This window comes from Glossina fuscipes, unplaced genomic scaffold (assembly GCF_014805625.2).
Source record: "Glossina fuscipes isolate IAEA_lab_2018 unplaced genomic scaffold, Yale_Gfus_2 3, whole genome shotgun sequence".
Taxonomy (NCBI): domain Eukaryota; kingdom Metazoa; phylum Arthropoda; class Insecta; order Diptera; family Glossinidae; genus Glossina; species Glossina fuscipes.
Genome location: NW_023998417.1, coordinates 12,312,107 through 12,332,133, shown reverse-complemented (window position 1 = coordinate 12,332,133; position 20,027 = coordinate 12,312,107). Strand labels below are relative to the sequence as shown.

The window sequence follows — 20,027 nt, the reverse complement described above, 5'->3', positions numbered from 1 at the left end:
GAAAAAATTAATAATTGAAGAGAGAAAGACGTTCTTTGTAAAAGTACTAGCAATGTGAATAATAAATATTAAGTTTCGATAGCTGTTAAGGGTAATAGTGAATAAAAAAATTTAAGAATATTATTTTAAAAAAGAAGAAGAGTAGAAAGTGTCTGCATATTGGAAAAAAATTACAGACAATTTTTATGCAAAAGATTTTTGCTCATGTTCAAATACATGTGTTCGTGTGTGTATTCATATGAAAAATCAAACATACAGATATATAGAATACAGTTTATTTAATTGAAAAATAGATCTTAGAATATATAAACTCCTTTCATTAAAATTCGTGAATTGCTGAAAAAACTTTTAGCTTCGTATTCCATTCGTTGACTTTTTTATTGCTTTATATGCTTTATTTTTTATATGCTTGCAAAAAAAGGAAAAAAAGAGAATTCGGTTAACTCCCAGTTTAATTGCATGAGTGTGGGTGAGTGTAAAAAGAAAATTATGTATTAAAAACAGGATCAGACAACAAGGCTTAAGAACCTCACGTCTATGTGATAAAAAATATTTTATGTTTTTTTTTTTTGCGGTTCGTCCAAGAGCAATAATAACGTTAATAATATAGTAATACGACGTTAATGAAAAGGCATGTGTTTGAAACACCATGCCATCGCTACTAACAAAACGACGTTTGCAATGTCTACCAAAAAATCATCAAATTCCAACCGTCCAATTTTCTAAGAGGAATACGACGTTCTTACGAAAACAAAGAAATTTACGATTATTACACATAGTAGCAACGAAAATTTTATAGTAAAGAATTGAAAGTTCGCGCACAGCAGTAAAATCATCAGATAGCCTGGATAATATTATATATATATGTATACTATTTTAATAGCATATGTACATACGTTCCTATGGCAACAACATTAGATTTTGAAGATGAAGGTGGAGATGACACCTCGAGTGTTACAATATGCAGTACATCCAGCATTCATCCTCAAACCATGCATTATAATAATCGTAAATTGGAAGCAAACGCCAGCAGCTGTAATAATTGCTGTGCTGCCATCATCGACCATCATCACCGCCATAACCCCCACGACATAAACAATGAAGCCGCCATTGAGAAAACCACCGCTGAAAGTCAACATAAAGATCGCAGTATGGATGACGATTGCAATGAAAATATGGGGTGCGGCTCAACTATAGACAATGTAGGCTTAGTGAATCAAATAGAAACGGCGGCAACAATTGTTGCTATGAAGACAGCATCGCAACGACACCAACCACCACATCTTCAGCAACATGTCGTTTTTACACAGCCGGAAGCGCAAATTGCCTCCAACGCTTTATCGGTTAATAAAAATTTGCTGTTGTGTCGCCGTTTTAAGGATTCGGGCGATACATTGCGCAATTTTAACTCGCTGCCATTATTTGTTTACGCTACATCACCTTCTACGCATGCCATTTCAGCGGATGGTGTGGGTGTTGCTAAAGTTGCTGTTAAAGCAGCTGAGGAAGCTGCCAAGGTAACTTAGTTATTGCAATTTTAATTTCTAATCAATTTTCATTTTTCAATTTGTCTGCCAAAATTTTCGTAAACCAAAGGTGCAATTGTTAGCAACGCCTTTTATTTGTAAGAAAGAGTTAAAGATTGATATCAGTTCTTTTTGCTATAATTAACCTGAAAATTTGCAAGAAATTTTCTCAAATGACATACATATAAAGTTCGATAGGAAATCTGAATGCTCGCACTCGGAATTTTTCAGTTTTTAAGATATATCATGAAAAAACCTGATATAATAACTATGTGCCTTCTATTACAATACATCTGTCGTTTTGTGTTATTTTAAAGAAGTTCTTCTTCTCGACTTTTTGTTTGCTTATTTGTGTTGATGCATTTTCCATAGTGCTGTGTGTACTCTCTATATTATAACTGTGTGTTGATCTATTATTATTCATGACTCTCATGTAATGTTTATTAATTCGGAACAAACTTTTTGTTGTTTACTTTTTATATATTCATCCGTTTGAAAGATTAAAAACAAAGTTTATGCAGCTATTCGATAGCGTGACCAGACAGTTGTTTGGTTTAGTTAGCGATCGTTAGATACAGAAATTTCGAAATGTAGCTCTGGTGAAGGACTTGCAAACTTAGATAAAGGATAGGTTTCGGCCGATCTGTCGGAAGAACGCAGTTAAAGCTACACGCAAGGGTATAGCGAATAAATTTCAATTAAACGCACTTTTCTGGACTTAGAGGCGAATCTTTATTAGATTAAGCAAAAAAAAAAACTAGTTTTTTAGGTCGGTTTAGTAAGCATAAAAGAAAAACGGCCCGATGTCCTTACAAATCTTTTCTTTGGTCGTTCGGGAACGTATTGGTCGGTGCGGCGATATACACACCATACGATTTAAGGCGTATGCACTTTTGTTTTGCTCCCCCCCTTTTACCGCAAGGGTAAATATTATATACAGCAACTACATGTGCATAGGAGTTAAGCATCTGTTCATTGTTGTTGTTATGTCTGTAGTATTGGTTAATTCGTGTATTTTGTTTGAGTTGTTACTGTTCTGCTTGGCTGGTCGCATTTGGTGGTAACAAAGTGCGATCACCCGTTGTCGCTGACTTGTTATATTTTCGCCTTTAAATGGGCCATATATCTTAGCAAACCGCTTGTAACAATCGGAGTCTTTCAGAAATTTTATATAAATTTTGTCAATGTCTTGGCAGCTATTTAGTAAGTGACATGAGCTTTGTTAATAATTATTTTTCACTCTTTGATCAAGATTTCAAATCTAGAGGAAACTGAGGCAAAAATTCAATTCTCTATGAGCAACAGAAAGTCAGGTGGAGTTATAGCGTCCAGCAAGATATGTTTGACGACTTGTTTAGCGATATTTATCAAAGCAACGCTTACGTTTTTTAAAAAGCTTCGGCTTTTCCAGGCCGTCAAATCAATTTCTTCGCGTTTCGAAAAGGGTAAGACCTATGCATCCAACGCGGGCATAATTGTCTTGTAGTGGGGCATCTACAATTCGTTCCAAAGCGATTTCATCTTCCCAATCTTTTTACTTTCCTTGCAATCAATTCGATATTCAATGTATTCCATTTTGTTTTTTTTTTTTTGTTTTTGTTTTTGGAGACTTTCGCAAAAAGTTAAGTCATAACAACTAACTGCTATCAAATTATTGCTATAATTTATTCATATTTTGTTTATAATTTGTTAATATTTAAACAACAACATTACATATATATATTTATACAGCTCAGAACTTGCTAAAAGTGAGTGTAGGAAATATATCAATGACTGAGTCATTATATGCACATAACTCTTATCACGAGCTCGCATGAAAAACTATACGAAGACCGTTGTCTTTTTATTGCTTCAATTCCAAGGGGCCAAATACCCAATAATCCCAAATACTTAATGGCAAAGTTGTAGGACAATATATGAAATGTCCGGTGAACCTTTGCTGCAAACTATCAGAGTTTTCTGACTTTCTTGGGACTTCTCAAAATATGGCACTTTCTATTGTTCTTAATATTATACTTAATATAAAACTAATTAGCTAACTATCAAACAATCTTGAGCATCATATAAAAGATATTCAAAAATTTACGCAAGTTACGCAAGTGTTGCATTAAATAAATATTTTTTTTTGACCCATGATATACCTACAAAAGGGTTATGTGTGGAATGGCACATTGATCGAAAGAAAAAGTTTTATCCGCGTTTCTTTGCTTCTCAGTGTACTGAAAGTGTATGGGAAAATTTCAATATAGCACTCGTTGTAGCGAGTAGTTCACAGAAATTGTAGCTTGTAGCACCTGAGAAATGTCACGGATGAATGCATTTTTCGGAAATTACTGAGGTATTTGATATCTGCGCATATGTACACCTGCAGTAAAAGCAGGGGATTTTATAATAATACAATTACATATATATATATATATATAGTTACATGCATATTAATGGTTATATATTTACGTGTGCCTGCACACGCAACAAAAAAGTATGCGCAATTATTTACCATACATCCCGATTGTATTGTAGAAAATTACTATACGTCTTGAGCAGGCCTGTGCTTATGGCCAAATTTGAGTTTTCGTGTATAGCTTTGCGTGGGCACTCATCGGTACGCCCTGAACTCGCGTATAGATCGGAAGAGGCAAATAGATTTAGAGAAAGAGATTCGTTCAGAAGAAGACTTGCAAACACGATCGTGAATACTTAAATTATAAAATATTAAATTTTGTTTACATTTAAAACCAATGACACAAGACTGTCCTACATATGTTTGTGTAACAATTACTAATAATGCTCGTAATCGATTAATGATAACAATAATGATAACGATAATAATAATAATAATAATAATAATAATGATGTGTTCATATATGTGCTTATATGTGCCTACGTGCAAAAACGTGCAAACTGAATGCTTTCGTCTTAAGGAGATTTTTGAATGCTCGACCTCTTGAGTTTTTTTAGGAAACACTAACAATATATAAGTAATTATGTATGAGTCAATTGTGAGTAGCTTAATAAGGGGGCGTGGTCTCAAGCTGATCAATTTGTTTTGCAATGCAATAATGAAATATATGTCTGTTAAATTTCATCCCCCTCTCAAGTATTGTTTTGCAATCTTATTGCAATAATCTGAAGTGAGCGTCAGAATCAAATGTCCTTGCGAAAACACACTGTCCTTATCTCTCGCCCACCCCCCATTTACATTATGTTAATTATACAACATTTAGATGTCAAGGCAAATAGAGCGTTGTTATCGTTTAACATTTTGAAACTTGCTTTAAAAGGTCCGTCACGTACGCTCAATTCGAAATGTGGCAAATATATCTTCTTAGGTTTGATAGTTCGAGGATGTCTAGTCTTAAATAAAGGAAGAATTGTTACCAAACGGTGAGGCCTGCTTAGCGTTTTGGGAAACCTAGAGCTACTTTTACATTACATGGATTGACGAAGTGATGAACGTGAAGTTGGTTGTAAAAATTCGAAAGAGAGCGCTTGTGTTTGTTACAAACGAGGGGAAAAATTTAGTTTAATTCTTACGATTGCGTACATACATACATATGTATGTATGTATAGAAACGCTACAGTGATTCATAAAAAGCCATAAAAAATTTTATAAGTTAACTTCAGTTAATATGAAAATACTTTGTGGTATTTATATATTTGTTCCACATGCACAGAAATTATGATCAAATGCTGGAAACAAACTATACAAACATATATACATTTCTTTATTTACTATAATACGTATGTAACACGTAAGCAAAGTGAGCGGTTTTCGATGGTAAAATTCGCATTTTTTGTAATGACAAACAAAAACAAAAAAGATGAAACCCACAGACGGGCTTATACTATCATTACGATTCTTATTTTTCTTCTTCTTCTTCTTTTTGTTTGACTTCAATTGAGTAGATGTTGAGAATTGTTCGCTGTTGTTGATTTTTTGTTTATTTTTCAGCAAACACATCATTATAATGTGTATCGTACAATAAAGTTCTGCATCCAACAACACAGACAAACAGAATAAAATTACCAAAGTTAATGTGTGTAGGCAACAATAAAAAAAAAAAAAAGATATAAAAAGAACAACAAGCAACAACCAACAACCGACAACCATAATATTATCATCATCCATGCATTCTCTTTAACAATTCAAACACTCACTCGTTTACTCACTGAACGATGACGACAATGTTGCTAAGCTGTTCCTCGTTTCGTTTGGTTGATGCAGCAGACAACACAAGACACAGACAAGAGATAATAAAACGGCAACTTCAGTACAACAGTAATAACATAAAATTTTTGGTGCTCATCATATAGAGATAAGTCAACATATGCACACACACACACACACACACAAACACACATACGCACGCATACTTGCTTATACACATGTAGTCATTATTATCTATCATTATAATCAACATTTGTGGGTTTGTTCGTCATCATCATTATTATCGTCATCGTCATCGTCATCATTATCATATTTATTACGATGATGAATGCGAGCACCACATCGACATATTTTTTCCTTTTTTTTACATTTTTACTCATCTTTGTTATCACAAATGCAAACATTTTAGAACATATGGCTCAATGATTGCAATGCCCGTCTGATTGCTTCAACTCCCGTTCTCCTCATTATATGATGTATGTGCGTCTAGCGAGCTCTAACATGAACGCATGTAATAATCGTGTCTCAATTCCTATACAGTGTGCTTTTTGTTTTCGTTGTGCCTTTGCTATATAGATTTTAGATTGGCAACGCGACTCTTTGCAGCAAAGTTGAACAAGTGCTTTATAGGGAAACGCTGTTAATGCAAGAAAAAGAAGGAGGGTCACCGTTATATTTTTGTGCGTATTGTTTGCTTTGACAAACTTCCCATGTTTAACCACCCGCAACAAACCGTTTCGTTATGTTATGGGGGAGGATCGAACAATGCTTCTTTTATGTTATGATAGGTTATTGTTTGAAGCCTTCTTTGTATTTTCTTTTTTCAAAAGGCCAAACCAAACTGGACCGGAAACTATTTCATCATTTACTTTATGCGAATTCAGTGATGGCAAAAATTGAATTAAAAAAAAATTAATTGTAACTAAAGCAAACCAATCATCGGAACAGCAGATACCGAGAGAGAGAGAAAGAGAGAGAGAGAGAGAGAGAGCGAGAGCGAAAGAGCGACAAAGGATATTCGGTATAAATTTCTAATCATGTGGCGCGCACAGAGAAGGCCCGGAAATATTAATGCGTGCTTAACAGTCGAAGACTTTGCATTACTGATTCCACTTAGCCTCGGACGACAACGTTTGTGTGTGTGTGTGAGTGTGTGTGTGCTTGACGTATGGTCTTATGTCAAATGTTAAGTACGTCGTAATCTTTCCGCAGTCATTGCGGCAGGTACTTAAAATCAGGTTAGGATTATGGAAACGAGAAATCCAGAGGAGCTTTACCGTTCTCTTCTCAAATTCGTTTACATTATTGTTTATTGTCTGTTTTACGGGCACGAGACATGACTTACCAAGGTCATAGTAAATGTTGCTCATACTGAAGGAATTCGCACAGCGTGTATGTAAACATGTGAAAAGAAAGTTGATATTAAAACAATTTGTTAAACTTGCTTTCATGTCAATTTGGAAGCTTCCAATCGATATTTCGGGTATTTTCGTACGTCTGATAACGTTGGCATTTCGCATATACTTTACGTTTCGACGATAGTGCGGTTGTGACCGAGTGTCGGATTAATTTTTTTCTAAACAAACCTTTAGGTATAGATCCACTCGTTAATTCCAAACTAAATGTGGCAGACGTCACGAAGTGGATTAATTTGTTCTTATTAGTAGTCCCGTCACTATGAGTGTCAAATTAGCTTAGGCGTAGAGCGCGTATTATAACAAACTAAAAAGTACAAAATAAATTTTGTAACAAGAATTCCGTTAAAAGATGCTTTTATTATTTAGATTTTGCGTCACTTTACATAAACGATTGGAACCTTTAGTGAAATTGTTGCAATCGTTTGCACATTGAAATCCTAAAACCCAAGTCTTTACTTAAATAAAAGTTTATTTGAAATAAATTTTCTTTTATAATTTATATTTGCTTACAACTTAATCAGTTAACTGTGCATCACGAGCATATATGATCCGTCCATTCGTCCCAGTCATAATAACGCATTTTAGAAAATACTTTGACATTTTTGTCAAGTGTTTTCATTACAACCAAATCTCATATTACACACGCTCCGTATTTGACGAGTATACGAGTGTATCGCTAAAGAGGTCGACACAGTCAACTGGTTAATGCTAATTTAAACTTAATTAGACAGAAATATATTTTTTATGTTTCAAATTTTTACAGCGCATAGAATTTATTTAATATATTTCCCGATTGATCAAACGTGTGTGGTCTCAGTATGGTGAAGTTTAACAATAAGTGCGTTATAACTCAAGGCGTACAATGTTCAGCATCACACAAATGGTATAAATCTTATTTAAGTAATTTGAGGAAAAACAGATTATGTAACAGATTATGTACCAATATATTAAAACTTACTCTGGTTATCTTAGATGGTAGTATAGATACGACTTCAGGCAAAACATAAAGATTATCAGATACCTGATAGGGCGAAAGTAAGCCACTGCCCGTTTTCATAAGCAATTCGCTTACGCTGCCGCCTACGGCCAATGTTTACAAACGAAAGACAATGTTAATAAATGAGTCTTTGGAATAACTTGGTGATGAATACTTTTGGAAGACGAAATAATGTTGTTGTTGCTAAAGTGCAATTTTCTGGAACAACAACAAAATCTTACCTCGTCAAGTTTTTCCCTCTCTAAATATGATATACACTCCGGCAGCGAGGAGTGAAGGGTAAGAAAAGAGGGGGACGAAAGGTAGAGGAATCGAGAGACAGATAGAGAGAAAGGGAGGAAAAAATTCCAATTACAAACAATGACAAGTTTTTAGATTCTTCTGATGGCCGTCCTCAAGCCGTGCTGTGCTATTCCTTACAGTAATTGAACCTTTTTTGTGTTAGTAAAGCCGAGTTCTTGGCATGTGCATTGAGTGTTACTTTGACGGTGAGTAGGGGATGAGAGACTGTGAAATAGCGCTTGTTGTTCCAGTGCTTACTTTTTAAGAACGTTGACTTTGTGACTTTGGCGTCGCTATCTGTTCCCGCCGTTCCGGCTGACAGGGAAGTGTGAATTGAAGACCACACGAAAGAAATGAGTGCGAGAATGCATTTGTTGCTGCAATTGTTGTTGATGTTAAGGCAATATTCTGAATATAAAACTCATGATTTCTTTTACATTTTTTTTTTTTGTTTTTGATTTTTAAGCTTAAAATTTAACAAATAATTCGTGTATTATTTCAACAACAATTTTCCAATGAATTTTCTTAAGCAAATTGCAGCAGACAGCAATCCTTGTGCCCCGCAATTCATTGCATGCCTGAGTACGCATAAAACAGGCTTTGACTTGACTGATATTATATAAAGACAGATATAATTACTTATGTGTTTGTGCGCATATGTGTGTGCCCATCTTTGGCTTTCGTTGATGCTACATCAATATGCTTAAAAAATATATCGTAAATATTTTATTAGCAAACAGATGCATTTATGAAATTCGACACACTCACGCATCAGCCATCAGCAGCAACAACCACAACAATCACACACATGTATTGTAGGTGCGTGTGTTTGTATGCGCAATGAAAACAATATAACAGCAACATGTCAGACTCGGTAACAAACAATGCGAAATTCATTTCAGTTTGCGTGTGTGGGTATGTATGTAAGTATCGTACTGTACTAGTAGTAGTAGTTGTTGCTCTTGTTGCTTTGCGCGCATTGTGTATTATGTGTGAACGAAAATGAATAAAAAAAAAAAAAAAGAAGAAAAAGGAAAAAAAAGCACAGCAACAGATTGCCATTGTGTGTTGTGTTGCATGTGAAGCATTGGTTTTGAGATCGATACTCAATATATATATGAAACAAAACTTGAGTACATGGAAACCTTTAGCCGGAGAATAACAGCTGTTTTTTTTAAAAGTTTTTGGTGCTATTTACAAAAAAAAAAAAATAAAAAAAAAAAAATAAAAAAAAAAAAATAAAAAAAAAAATTAAAACAATAATGTAGAGCTTTAAAAGTGAAATGCGTTTTATCTTCGTGTACCGTTTAAGTTTGTAATGCCACCACCCAAAGGAGCACATATGGCATGTGTGGCGTGTTTTATAACAGGCCACCCGGGTATGTGTGAAATTTTAATAAGTAAAACGGAGAACAATTTTTATGTACGTTTTTGTGCAAAAGAAAAGGAGAACCGTTAAATTTGTTTTTTCTTCTTCTCCCCTTTCAAGTTTGTACACACATATATGTGTGTTCTACATATGTTGAAAACAAAAGGTCTTAAAACCTTTAAACTTAAATAGCAATAAAAATCTGAATCTCTGAATGAACACAAATTAGAAGAACGGAATAAAAGAGTCAGAGACTTTCTGTGGATTTATGTAAATGAATATCTTTCGTCCATTATATGAATTCGTATGCTTTTGCCAAGCCCTGGATTTTCTTTCCAGTTTATCTTCCTTTTTTTTCGGATTTGAAATTGAAATAATGCACAGAAATGTTTTGGCAATTGCAACTCATTACTTCCCTTGACCTTTTTGGCATGACTTGTTATCAATCATCTACTTTTATCTACTTCTACATCCGGCAAGATAGTGATTAAATAGCATTGCCTTTAAGCGCTGTTCGCCTTGCTTCGCCATTCATTTAACGATCATTTTTTCCCAATTACCCAGAGAATGTCTTCTATTCGTATGATACGATAACGACCGGAAAGATATGTGAAAAGAGAATGAGATGAAGGTTTGGCCGCAGGCTAGTGGGTGTGTATCTCATACGTCTCTACTAATTATGTATGATTCACTGTAGTCGCAATAAAAGCAAACTTTATCACATTGAACACTGATCTGGTAGTCGGGAAACTTATCTGTCCGGTTATTCATGTTTACTCAAAATAAAAGCGGACCTAAGGTATAGCAGTAAGGTTACCCCAAATAGTTCGATCGTTATGTTTGTAAACCAAAAAATGCAACAGCAAACGTACAGCGACTTCTCTTTTATTGCAGTCGAATAGAAAAAGGCAACAACTTGCGGACCAATTATTGCGCAAAAGGAATTGGAAAAATTTCTTAGTTGTTGTAGAGTACAGTTGAGGAAATTGCAAAAGATCTTCTAATCTTTCTATTTATGTCATGACTCATTCTACTAACAATTTGAACCCTGTTAGCGTATATGGTGGGTAAGAACTTTTTAGTGAGAGGGAGTGCATATAGTTATGGAATACATTTTGGGAAGTGATGACTAAAAATTATGATTAGAAAAAAGGCGTAGCACAATTATACCCAACTTATTACTCGAATGAAGCTGGTTAGAATCTCAAAAGTTGTAAGCAAGTTCTTACCGCTTTTGAAAGTACATATCGTTAAAGCAGTTGAGAGTAAATTTCATTTTTATTGCATAGATTTTTACAGCAGGAAGCATTCTCTTGCAAATAATTAAAGTACACAAGAGCACCATAGTGCAAAAAGCAACAATAAAGCAGACCCCATAGCGATATAAATATTCCTATGCAAACGCATTCATCATCAAGTACATATATATGGCAAAGTTTGCGCCGATTTTTTCTGTATTTGCTTTAGTTCTCATGTTTACCAATTTAACCGCAATCACAAATCGAATATTTGACAGAAAGTAATAGAAAAATCAAATAAAACGGCGACATTGTATAGCATGGGAAGAGTCATGGACCCACACTACTTGCAGCTTGCAGCATATGGAAAAGATCTTTGCAATTAAATGGGAAGGAGACTATATTTCGTTGCTGCTATCGGTTTTTTTCAGCAGTGAATGAGAAAATTTAACAAGAGAGACAGAGAGAGAGAGAGAGAGAGACGGACAGATGGACAGACGGACACACGCCTTGCTTACAAGGTCAAATCTAAGAGTAGTGTTTGGGCTTTTCGTAACTGGCCTGGAAATTGGGGGATGTTTTGAAGTAGGCTTTGAAATGTTTTCTAGGACTTGCCTGAAATCACGTCTTCAAGATATCTCTTGCACTTTCTCCATGGAGGCGAAGCTCTGCGATCAGGACATTTCTCAAATGATAGTCTTAATGACCAAAGAACTCAATCGTGAGTTCAAGCTGCAAATCTCTATTATGCAAATCCGCTTAAGTGGATCTGGAGTGAGGAGTGTTCAACTTGATCTACCGCGAAACAATGCTATTATAATACGCTATCTTCACCGCTTCTAACTTCTTTCGAACTTTCTCGAAGTCCACAAAGAAGATTCGGTATACTTGGTGACTTTTTCCGGTGTTCGATGACTTCTTCAGGAGCGTTTTAGTGAACTAATTTGCTTTGCAATGTACTTCGCGCCGTAGGATCTTAATTTCTGTTCTTCTCTCTGGAAAGTTAACCCAATTTCGCCTCATTTTTATTGCAAAACTTTCGAACCTAATGAGTTGTAGTCGTCTTTTAGATGAGAAATACCTGCAACGGTCAATATGAGAAAACTGCATTAAAGCAACCAAAATTCGGTGTAGAGTTCGCAAACGAAATCTTTGTTGCGTTACAAATCGAATCGCAGATTTAACATATTCAGTGTAAGGATACGGGCACTCTTATAAATGTCTATTAGACATAGGCCTGAAGTGACAATGACATAAATAAAAGAGACAGACCACAATAGCGAGACATGACAACAACAAAATGTTGCTACGATGACAACGGTTTAAGATGTTTTGCGATCAAATGTGATCAGAGACAAATCTTAGATATGATTGTGTGTCTGTCAATCAAACACAAACAATAATAATAAATGAAAACGCAACAATAATGAGCAGCCTTAACTATGACACGTTTACATCTGCTTTCTAAGGTCAGATGACACGTACAATGTCATCGTGGGAAATAGTGTGCAATGGAATGCATAGCAAGCAATAGCAATAACATTAGAATCTTATACATCGTTCGTCACAGTTTTGTTGGCGTCTCGTTTGCGACTATTGACGATTGACGGGGGCTGAGCTTAAATTTACTGCGAACAGCTTTACCCAGCGATCGGTCATCGAATTACAAATCGATGTTATATTCGAAGAAGAAACCTGTTCTCCATCATGATTTTCTCTAGAAATGGAAATTTTAGAAGGAATTCGTAAACAGTCTGCTACGAGTGCAGTGTAAATATTTATTTGCATTGCAGTATTAGGAGGTTTTCAAGTGTTGTTGTCGCCAGAGTTTTGCTATTCTTATCATACACATGTTCATGTTTTACAAGAATTTTCCAAGAGTTTCGAAGAGAGTTAAGCTAATTTGTTCCTTTCTGGTTTAAAAGATTTTCCTTTTTTTTCTTCTTCAAATTTTTTGAATGCAAAAAATTTATCTTTAATTTACAGACTGAGTAATACTTAGATAACATGTTGTTTTGTTGTCTTGTTGTTTCCCGTAATATAAGACAGCATGACTTTGAATTTAGCAATCGGTTTGTCAAAACTATAATTAAGCGAAAACATGGTCGGTCAGCTGTATGAGTTATAGATTATGGCGTCATGAGTGTACTTTTGTAGATAACGATTGTTGTCCGTACGTTTTGCCTCGCCTCTTTTTCTCCTCGGTTAGTCGACATGGCTATCAAATTATTTAATTTATTTAGAGTTTCAGATTCGAAAGACAATAATTTATTACTTAACCAATGGTTAGAGCTTGGCACGCCGCACATGTATTGTGCAATTATGCGCTACGTTAAGCCCACAAACTACTTCAAGTAGAGGCAAACGATCAAAGAAAACATATTCGGCACAAAATAAAAATGTTGTATGTTTGTTGCCTTGTTTGTTGCTTAGCTAAATATTTATAATCATTTCATAACTGTTGGGAACATTCGCTCTCAAATCTCTTTGCTGCGTAGCATCTGTTCTTAGCCTCTATATCAATTGCGACTTTGTTTGTCAGATTGTATCAGGTACATAGACATCGATTTATCTTATTATCAATGCTATATACTAATGCTGATATTAAGCCTAAGTAAGTAAGTAAGCCTAAATATTAGGAAAAGAAAAAGCTTGCCTTGACGTAGAGGGGAAATTGTAAAAAATTGGCTACACCGGTGCCATTCTCTGGGAGCCCTACCCATTTTGAGAGAAGTATATGTTAAGAAAAGAGGAGAAAAAAATATTTAGTCTACATTTAGCCTATGGCTGTTACAGAAGTACGTAGGGTGCTTTAAAAGTATTCACTTTTACATGGTGGGCGGGCCGTTGGGAGAAAATATTCAACTGTCTATCAAAGGAGACAATCTCCGTGCTTTCGTTCGTTGATCAGCAATATTCAACTTAACTTTTCTTCTTCTTACTCTTATGTCGAGTTACATTCAAAATCGGCTGAGTACAAATGCAGATGAGATAGCATGTGATTACGTCATTCTTTGTATATGCAATGTCACAGTTTATAAATTGTAGACTTTTTCTTAGTCAATGCATATTCTTACCGTTCGAATGCTTGCACACACGGAACGTGTTACGCTTACAGTAGTTTTCTTCGGTCGATGAAAACGTATTTTTTTGTGAAATAAGAGAAATAAGGAAGGAATAGAGATAAGATGGTCTTCACCTAAGGCAAGGTCATTCAGCCTTCCAGCTCGGAATGTGAAATGGTTGCAAATTAACAACAAGTGTTTATATTCCGTTAAAAGTTTGGAAACCTTGAACTTTGCGTTGTAACTAAGTTTTTTCATCTTTCCACCGAAGGGCGGATATATTTACTTAATAAAAAGCAGCAAAATGCATTAGATATTACACAAGCAAACAAACGTCTATGTATTCTTGAAGTAGTAGTAGTATTAGTAGTAGTAGTAATAGAGTTTTGTTTATGTTCGTGTTGGATTAGAGCGGGGAGGTGAAAGCTGTAAGAAGTAAGTAAAGTTTATGTTTACCCCAAATTCTTACTAGGATTGTGCTTACATATGTAGAGTGAGGCAATGACTCGGGGATAAATAAATTGATTAAGATTTACTTTGAAGCCTTCTTACTGCTTTCCAATCATTTTATTTTATCTAATTACTTACATTTAATATGTCCGCATACGTCAATGTGCGGAAAAGTGAATGAAAAATTATTCTTTGTAGGAATTGAAAGGCGTTTGTTTATTGTGACGCAAAGTGCATGTTGTGGCAACAACTGCTCGTTGTGATGGCAATCGTAATGAGGATAAGAGATAAATAGATAGGGTGGGAAGTCACTCTGCTGAAACATATATTTATGGAGTTTCTTAAGGAAGATGGCAACATATATGCTATCAAGTGGCTGCGCATGTATCTTCCGTTTCTCTCAAGTTTCTCTCAAAAGATTCCGATCACATAAAAAACAAAGACTTGGAAAAACCATAAGCTAAGCTTAGTTAACTGATTGATCTAATAAAAAAGACTTACAAGCAATAATGTTTTCAAAGTTTGTTAACTACATTTCATCTTGGAATTCGAACGCTTTAGGATTCGAGGCACACACTAATTAGACGGCGATCACTCCCTTCCCTCTATCTTTCTCTTTAATCACTTCTTTGTGGCGTCACCGTGTCACACGCATCGGGAAAATTTCATGAGTAATTAGTTATATTAAAAATAGAATATTAATAGTAATAGAAAAAAAAAAAATCTCTCGGTCTTCATATGCCATATGACGTCATGCATTTCTTCTTTGCCCGCGTAGTTGGAATGTTAAATTTGTTAGTTTTTTGCTTACAAAATTGTGAGGAAAAACTCTTGAGGCAAAAAGCTCCATAAACAAAGATCATGACGTTAAGTGGCATTGGATAGTTAGCACGAAAGATGTTTGAATGAAAATTTTATTCGTCGAATGTATTTGTAAAATGAACATTTTGTTTAGTCTGCCTATTAATGAGTCGACTCGCATCAATTCAGAGAATATTTCCAATGAATTGCATTCGATGCAATTTCCTTTTTTTCGATAACGAAGATCATTGGAAGTATGAAAGATGCGCATTCAGTTTCCATTCAACAAAGAAGTAATTCATCAAAGGTTCGTCTCTTCTGATGTTTGCAATTCATGTGTTCAATGTGTGCAAGACATTCTTGCACACATTTGCTTGAGACAACTAGCCTTAGATTTGGTTAACAGATAAATTTGTGACTCCATGTATTTCAAGAGGCAAGAATGGAGATCAACTAGCGATCAGCAGCCACAGGTACAAATATTAGAGATTTTATAAAGTATTCATGATCAACATGAAATTCCACATTAATACATATCTTCCTATATATCTTCCTGTGATGTGCAGTCGAAATGCTGATGGTCTGAGAGTCACGGTCCTCCTTATTAGTTGAGAAGAGTAAAAATCCGACAATCGGAACGACAATCTCTTTCATAATAAGCAATTTATGGAGATTTTCAGAATGATGTAACATTTTGAATTTCGTCTGTAGTATCGCCACACCTTCCTTGTGAAATGTCATGATATTTTGAAACATTTCGTTACCTAGAAATCACGGCCTTTTGATCTTACCTACCAGCACATTGAATCATGTGTTATATGGACTTGCGACTAATAATGCAGGGGATACAGGCCCTACATGTGTAAGAATACGTAAACTGTGGTCAGGGATAAAGAAGAGAGGAAAGAGGCATACAGTGGAGCTATAGCTTAGGATGTGTACACCCGATCGGTAAATGTTACGTTTTTATGTTTCTTTTTTTAGAGGATGTCTCCCAGATCCAGAAAGAGGATATGAAAGGAGGAAAGCGTAGGTCTACGGTAAACGTTATGCCCGGCAAAGCGTAATTATTGTGTGGGCTGTTGCACTAGGAGTTGACTTGCCTTCTCCAGTGGGCCAATCTAATAGCCGAGTATTCTATTATCCACGTAGACCTTACTTTATCCTGGACTAAAGTGATAGGTATTATAGTTTCTACTCAATAGGAGTACACTTCTTTTACTGCGTGCAGTCGTTGGCTAGAAAAGGTACAGTGTAATGAGCTCGATAAGGAAATATTTGCTTTAAGTAAAGACAACTTATTCACGTTTTTAAATTCCTAATGTATTTGAAGGTAATTGTAATAAAAATTCCTCTATGTAAAATATATACTAAAATAAATTTACCTCAGTTACATATACGTACATATATGTCTAACGAAAAAATAGAAAGTCAGTACTACTTTGCTATGTACGTAAGTCTACGGTAGAGAATCTTTTCATTGCTTTTTTATAGTTGTTCTTACAAATCGGTCTTTTACAATTCAGCCATGCTAAGACTAAGAGATGGCAGATAGTGTCAAATGCTCGTATCTTGCAAGTTCTCTTTTTATTTGTTTAATGATTGATTTCCTTTATGTATGAAAGCCTACATGTAATCTCTCTTTTTCAAACGCTACCTCTCTCTCTCACTCTCTCTCTCTCTCTGTGTCCGTGGTTATAAAATCTCTTGCATTTACAATTCTCATATGTAATTATAAGTCAATTCATGGTAGAGTATCTAGGTCTAGTTAGATAAACTATCTCTTAGACACTCTTTACACGAATTTCTAAACGTGAAACTATTTGCTTTACTTTAGCTCTCTTTTTGCTTAATGTGCGCTCCGTTGCCACACTAAACAAGCTAGACTATGCATAACTGCCGGACTTTACTGAGTTTAAAATATTTTCAGTTGTCAGATAATTGTTAAAACCGATGCAACGTTATAGCGCTACGACGTGCTTGGCTCGGGCTATTTCTTATATGTGTATTGTGCATTGTATTGTATTGTATTGTATTGTATTGTTTTGTTTTTTCTTCACACCGCAGACATAATCGAATACATTGTGTTTTGCATATATATGCGTATATACAATAAATTTTATTGTTGTACTATTTGTGGTTCTGTTGTCATTGATTTTCACTAATTTACGCGAAATTCCCCAACACAGCACAAGAACAGCAAAAAACCTCATCCGGTTGGTTTCGATAAAGTTAAAAAGCAAAAAAAAAAAAAATCACTTTTGTTCGTTCGGCTTAGTAGCGACTCTATATAAAGTTTAACTATCAGCTAAACACAGCAACAACTTGGTTCAGTGAAAATTTGACGTCACATACAACACGAACGTTAAAAAAAAAGGTCGTGCGCTTGTGTATATGCATGTCTAACTAAGTAAGATGTTATCAGTTTATGCACAGATCTGTGAATGCTTGCAAAATAAAATGTTAAAAAATTGCATCTTATTATAAGAAAAAAAAAAAAAAAAAAGAGAAAAAAGAAACACGATTTCAATCAAACAAAAATCACTTAAATTATTTTGATTCAAATCAATAAAGAAAGTGAAATTTTTATAAAAATATATTTAAAGAAGAAATTATTAAAAAAAAAAAAAAAAAAAAAAAGAGAAATTTTTTATTAAAATGCATTTTTATCACATACTACTACTAGAGGATTACTATCTCGTTCATTAGCAGCAACCTTATTACGTTAACATGCAATGCTTTTAATCCGTTGCTATCCAACAACAAAAGTCGCCTCTGCTTGGTTGGACAATAACAACAATTTCTAATTAAATGGTTTGTATATGATAATTTCTCTATTCTCCTCCTCCTCCTCCCCCTCCGTCTCCTCCGCCACATTCTCCTTTCTCGCCCTACTTCAATTCATTTAACTTACATTTGGAACCCTTTCCTTTCTTTTACGCTTATACGAGTGCTTAATTAACAGTTATATATATATATAACGTTTTATTATCATTTCCTTTCTATTTACTTTTTATGAAAAACTTAAATGTGTTTTCTTTTAAAAAAAAAAAAAAAAACAAAAAGTCTTACGCTATATCTGGTCTCGTTCCACCCTTACAATTATTGTGTTGTTATTATTATTAATAAAAGTTGCATTTTCATCATTTAATTACCGAGTACAATAGATAGTTAAAACAAAAAAAAGAAAAAAAAAAGAAGAAAACATATATTCGACTTGAGTTGCCTTCTTTCAAAGCCGTCATGTCACGTTTAGTTTTCAGTTTTCTCAAGAAAGTCTATCCAAAGGAAATAAGCGCATATATGTTCAGATATTTACAAGGCCATCATTATGTAGTAGTATTTAACATCTTTGGACATAACAGCACTACACTCATCTAGAAGCGAATTCTAGTATTTTTATTAAGCAAATATATCAACAAAATTTTGTATGGACCAATGACCAATGGAAGTTATTTTCGCAATATCTACCTAACGGAGCACTTTGGAGTTTCAGAAAATTCAGTTGGGTGTGCATGGGTCAAAAGTTCTACTTTATTGTTTTCAGAGTATCGGGCTTGAAAATTGCAATGATACGCAGAGGCAGGCGAGCGACAGACCGGCAAGAAGGCATAGAAATAAAACTATTATCATTATTATTATTATTATTATAAATTTAGCCAGAGAATAAATTCTAAGACTAATGTCTTAAAGTACTAGCATCATCTAAAGCTTTCGGATCTATTAAAAAACTCTACCGCACTTGAGGTTTGAACCCACGACCATTGAGTTGCTAGTCGAGATTCTTGCCTACTCGGCCACTCAGGCAGATATAAATAAAACTATAGCGATACTAATACTGACGCTGATTGAAGGGCAGCCTAACACACACGTCTGCAGCATCATTTCTTCCTATAAGCAAAGTGTAAGCGAGGGCGGCCTTTGAAGGCATGAAAAATTGATGAGATTGGGGCACTTTTTTTTTAAATTTACGATAGACAGGAGTAAAGTGATTTGTAATCACGGATCGAGGTAAGAAAAGCTTCCTTAGTTGAAGGGAGTGCATTAGTTTAAAAATCCCTTAAAAATTGTAAATAAAACATAATCGCAAAGGTAACGAATGGAAGCGATATTAGCCACAGGACTTAAACTTACGCGCTGTGAAGACCCATTGGAAGAAAGACTTCAACACTTTGAGCAAACCATTCTTTGGAAAGCAATTTTAAATTGACCTCTATTTTAGCATTTGTTCTGAATCTTCATTTTGATAGCTTATACGAACATGTCGATCTTAAGGGGGCTATTGTTTGTATTTTACGCGCCATAGGTACGTCATCCAATAGATTGTTGCAAACTCGCGTTCATTTCTTTTTTCTTTTCTTCTTTTGCGTTACGTATAAGATAATGTATTAAGTATACTGCGTTATTGTCAAGATAGACATAAAAGCAACAAAAACTGTCATAGTTATTATTATACATCATGCTTACCAGTTAGTAGTTGATTTTTTTCAACTCTTTTTTTTTTTTTTTTCTTTTTTTTTTTTAGTTGTCATTTTCCGTTTTTAACATGAACTGGTTAAACTTTTCCTTTTATATATACATTGTTCGGTTTAAATTGAAATTTAATTTGTTTTTCCATTCTGCTGTGAATGCAAGCAATAAAGAAAAAAAAGAAATGTAGTTTTTTTTAATAAAAAAAAAAATTGTTTTTTTTTTTTTGTTTATATAAATAAA

General features: G+C 34.6%; 1 protein-coding gene across 8 annotated transcripts in view; it reads left to right on the top strand.

The window, feature by feature from the left end:
• The window catches only part of LOC119634584 (putative uncharacterized protein DDB_G0277255), a 106,121-nt gene continuing 86,094 nt past the window's right edge, over positions 1-20,027 (top strand). For 4 of the 8 annotated variants that reach the window (XR_005246965.1, XM_038028834.1, XM_038028833.1 and 1 more), the window contains exon 1: positions 7-1,517. Coding sequence is in view for 7 of the 8 variants with exons in the window: in XM_038028834.1 (XP_037884762.1) it covers positions 903-1,517 (615 nt within the window). In the remaining variant the exon portion in view is untranslated. Of the gene's footprint in view, positions 1,518-17,916; positions 18,129-20,027 lie in introns of those variants that run through there. The other 4 variants (XM_038028826.1, XM_038028830.1, XM_038028831.1 and 1 more) reach the window with 4 other exon arrangements.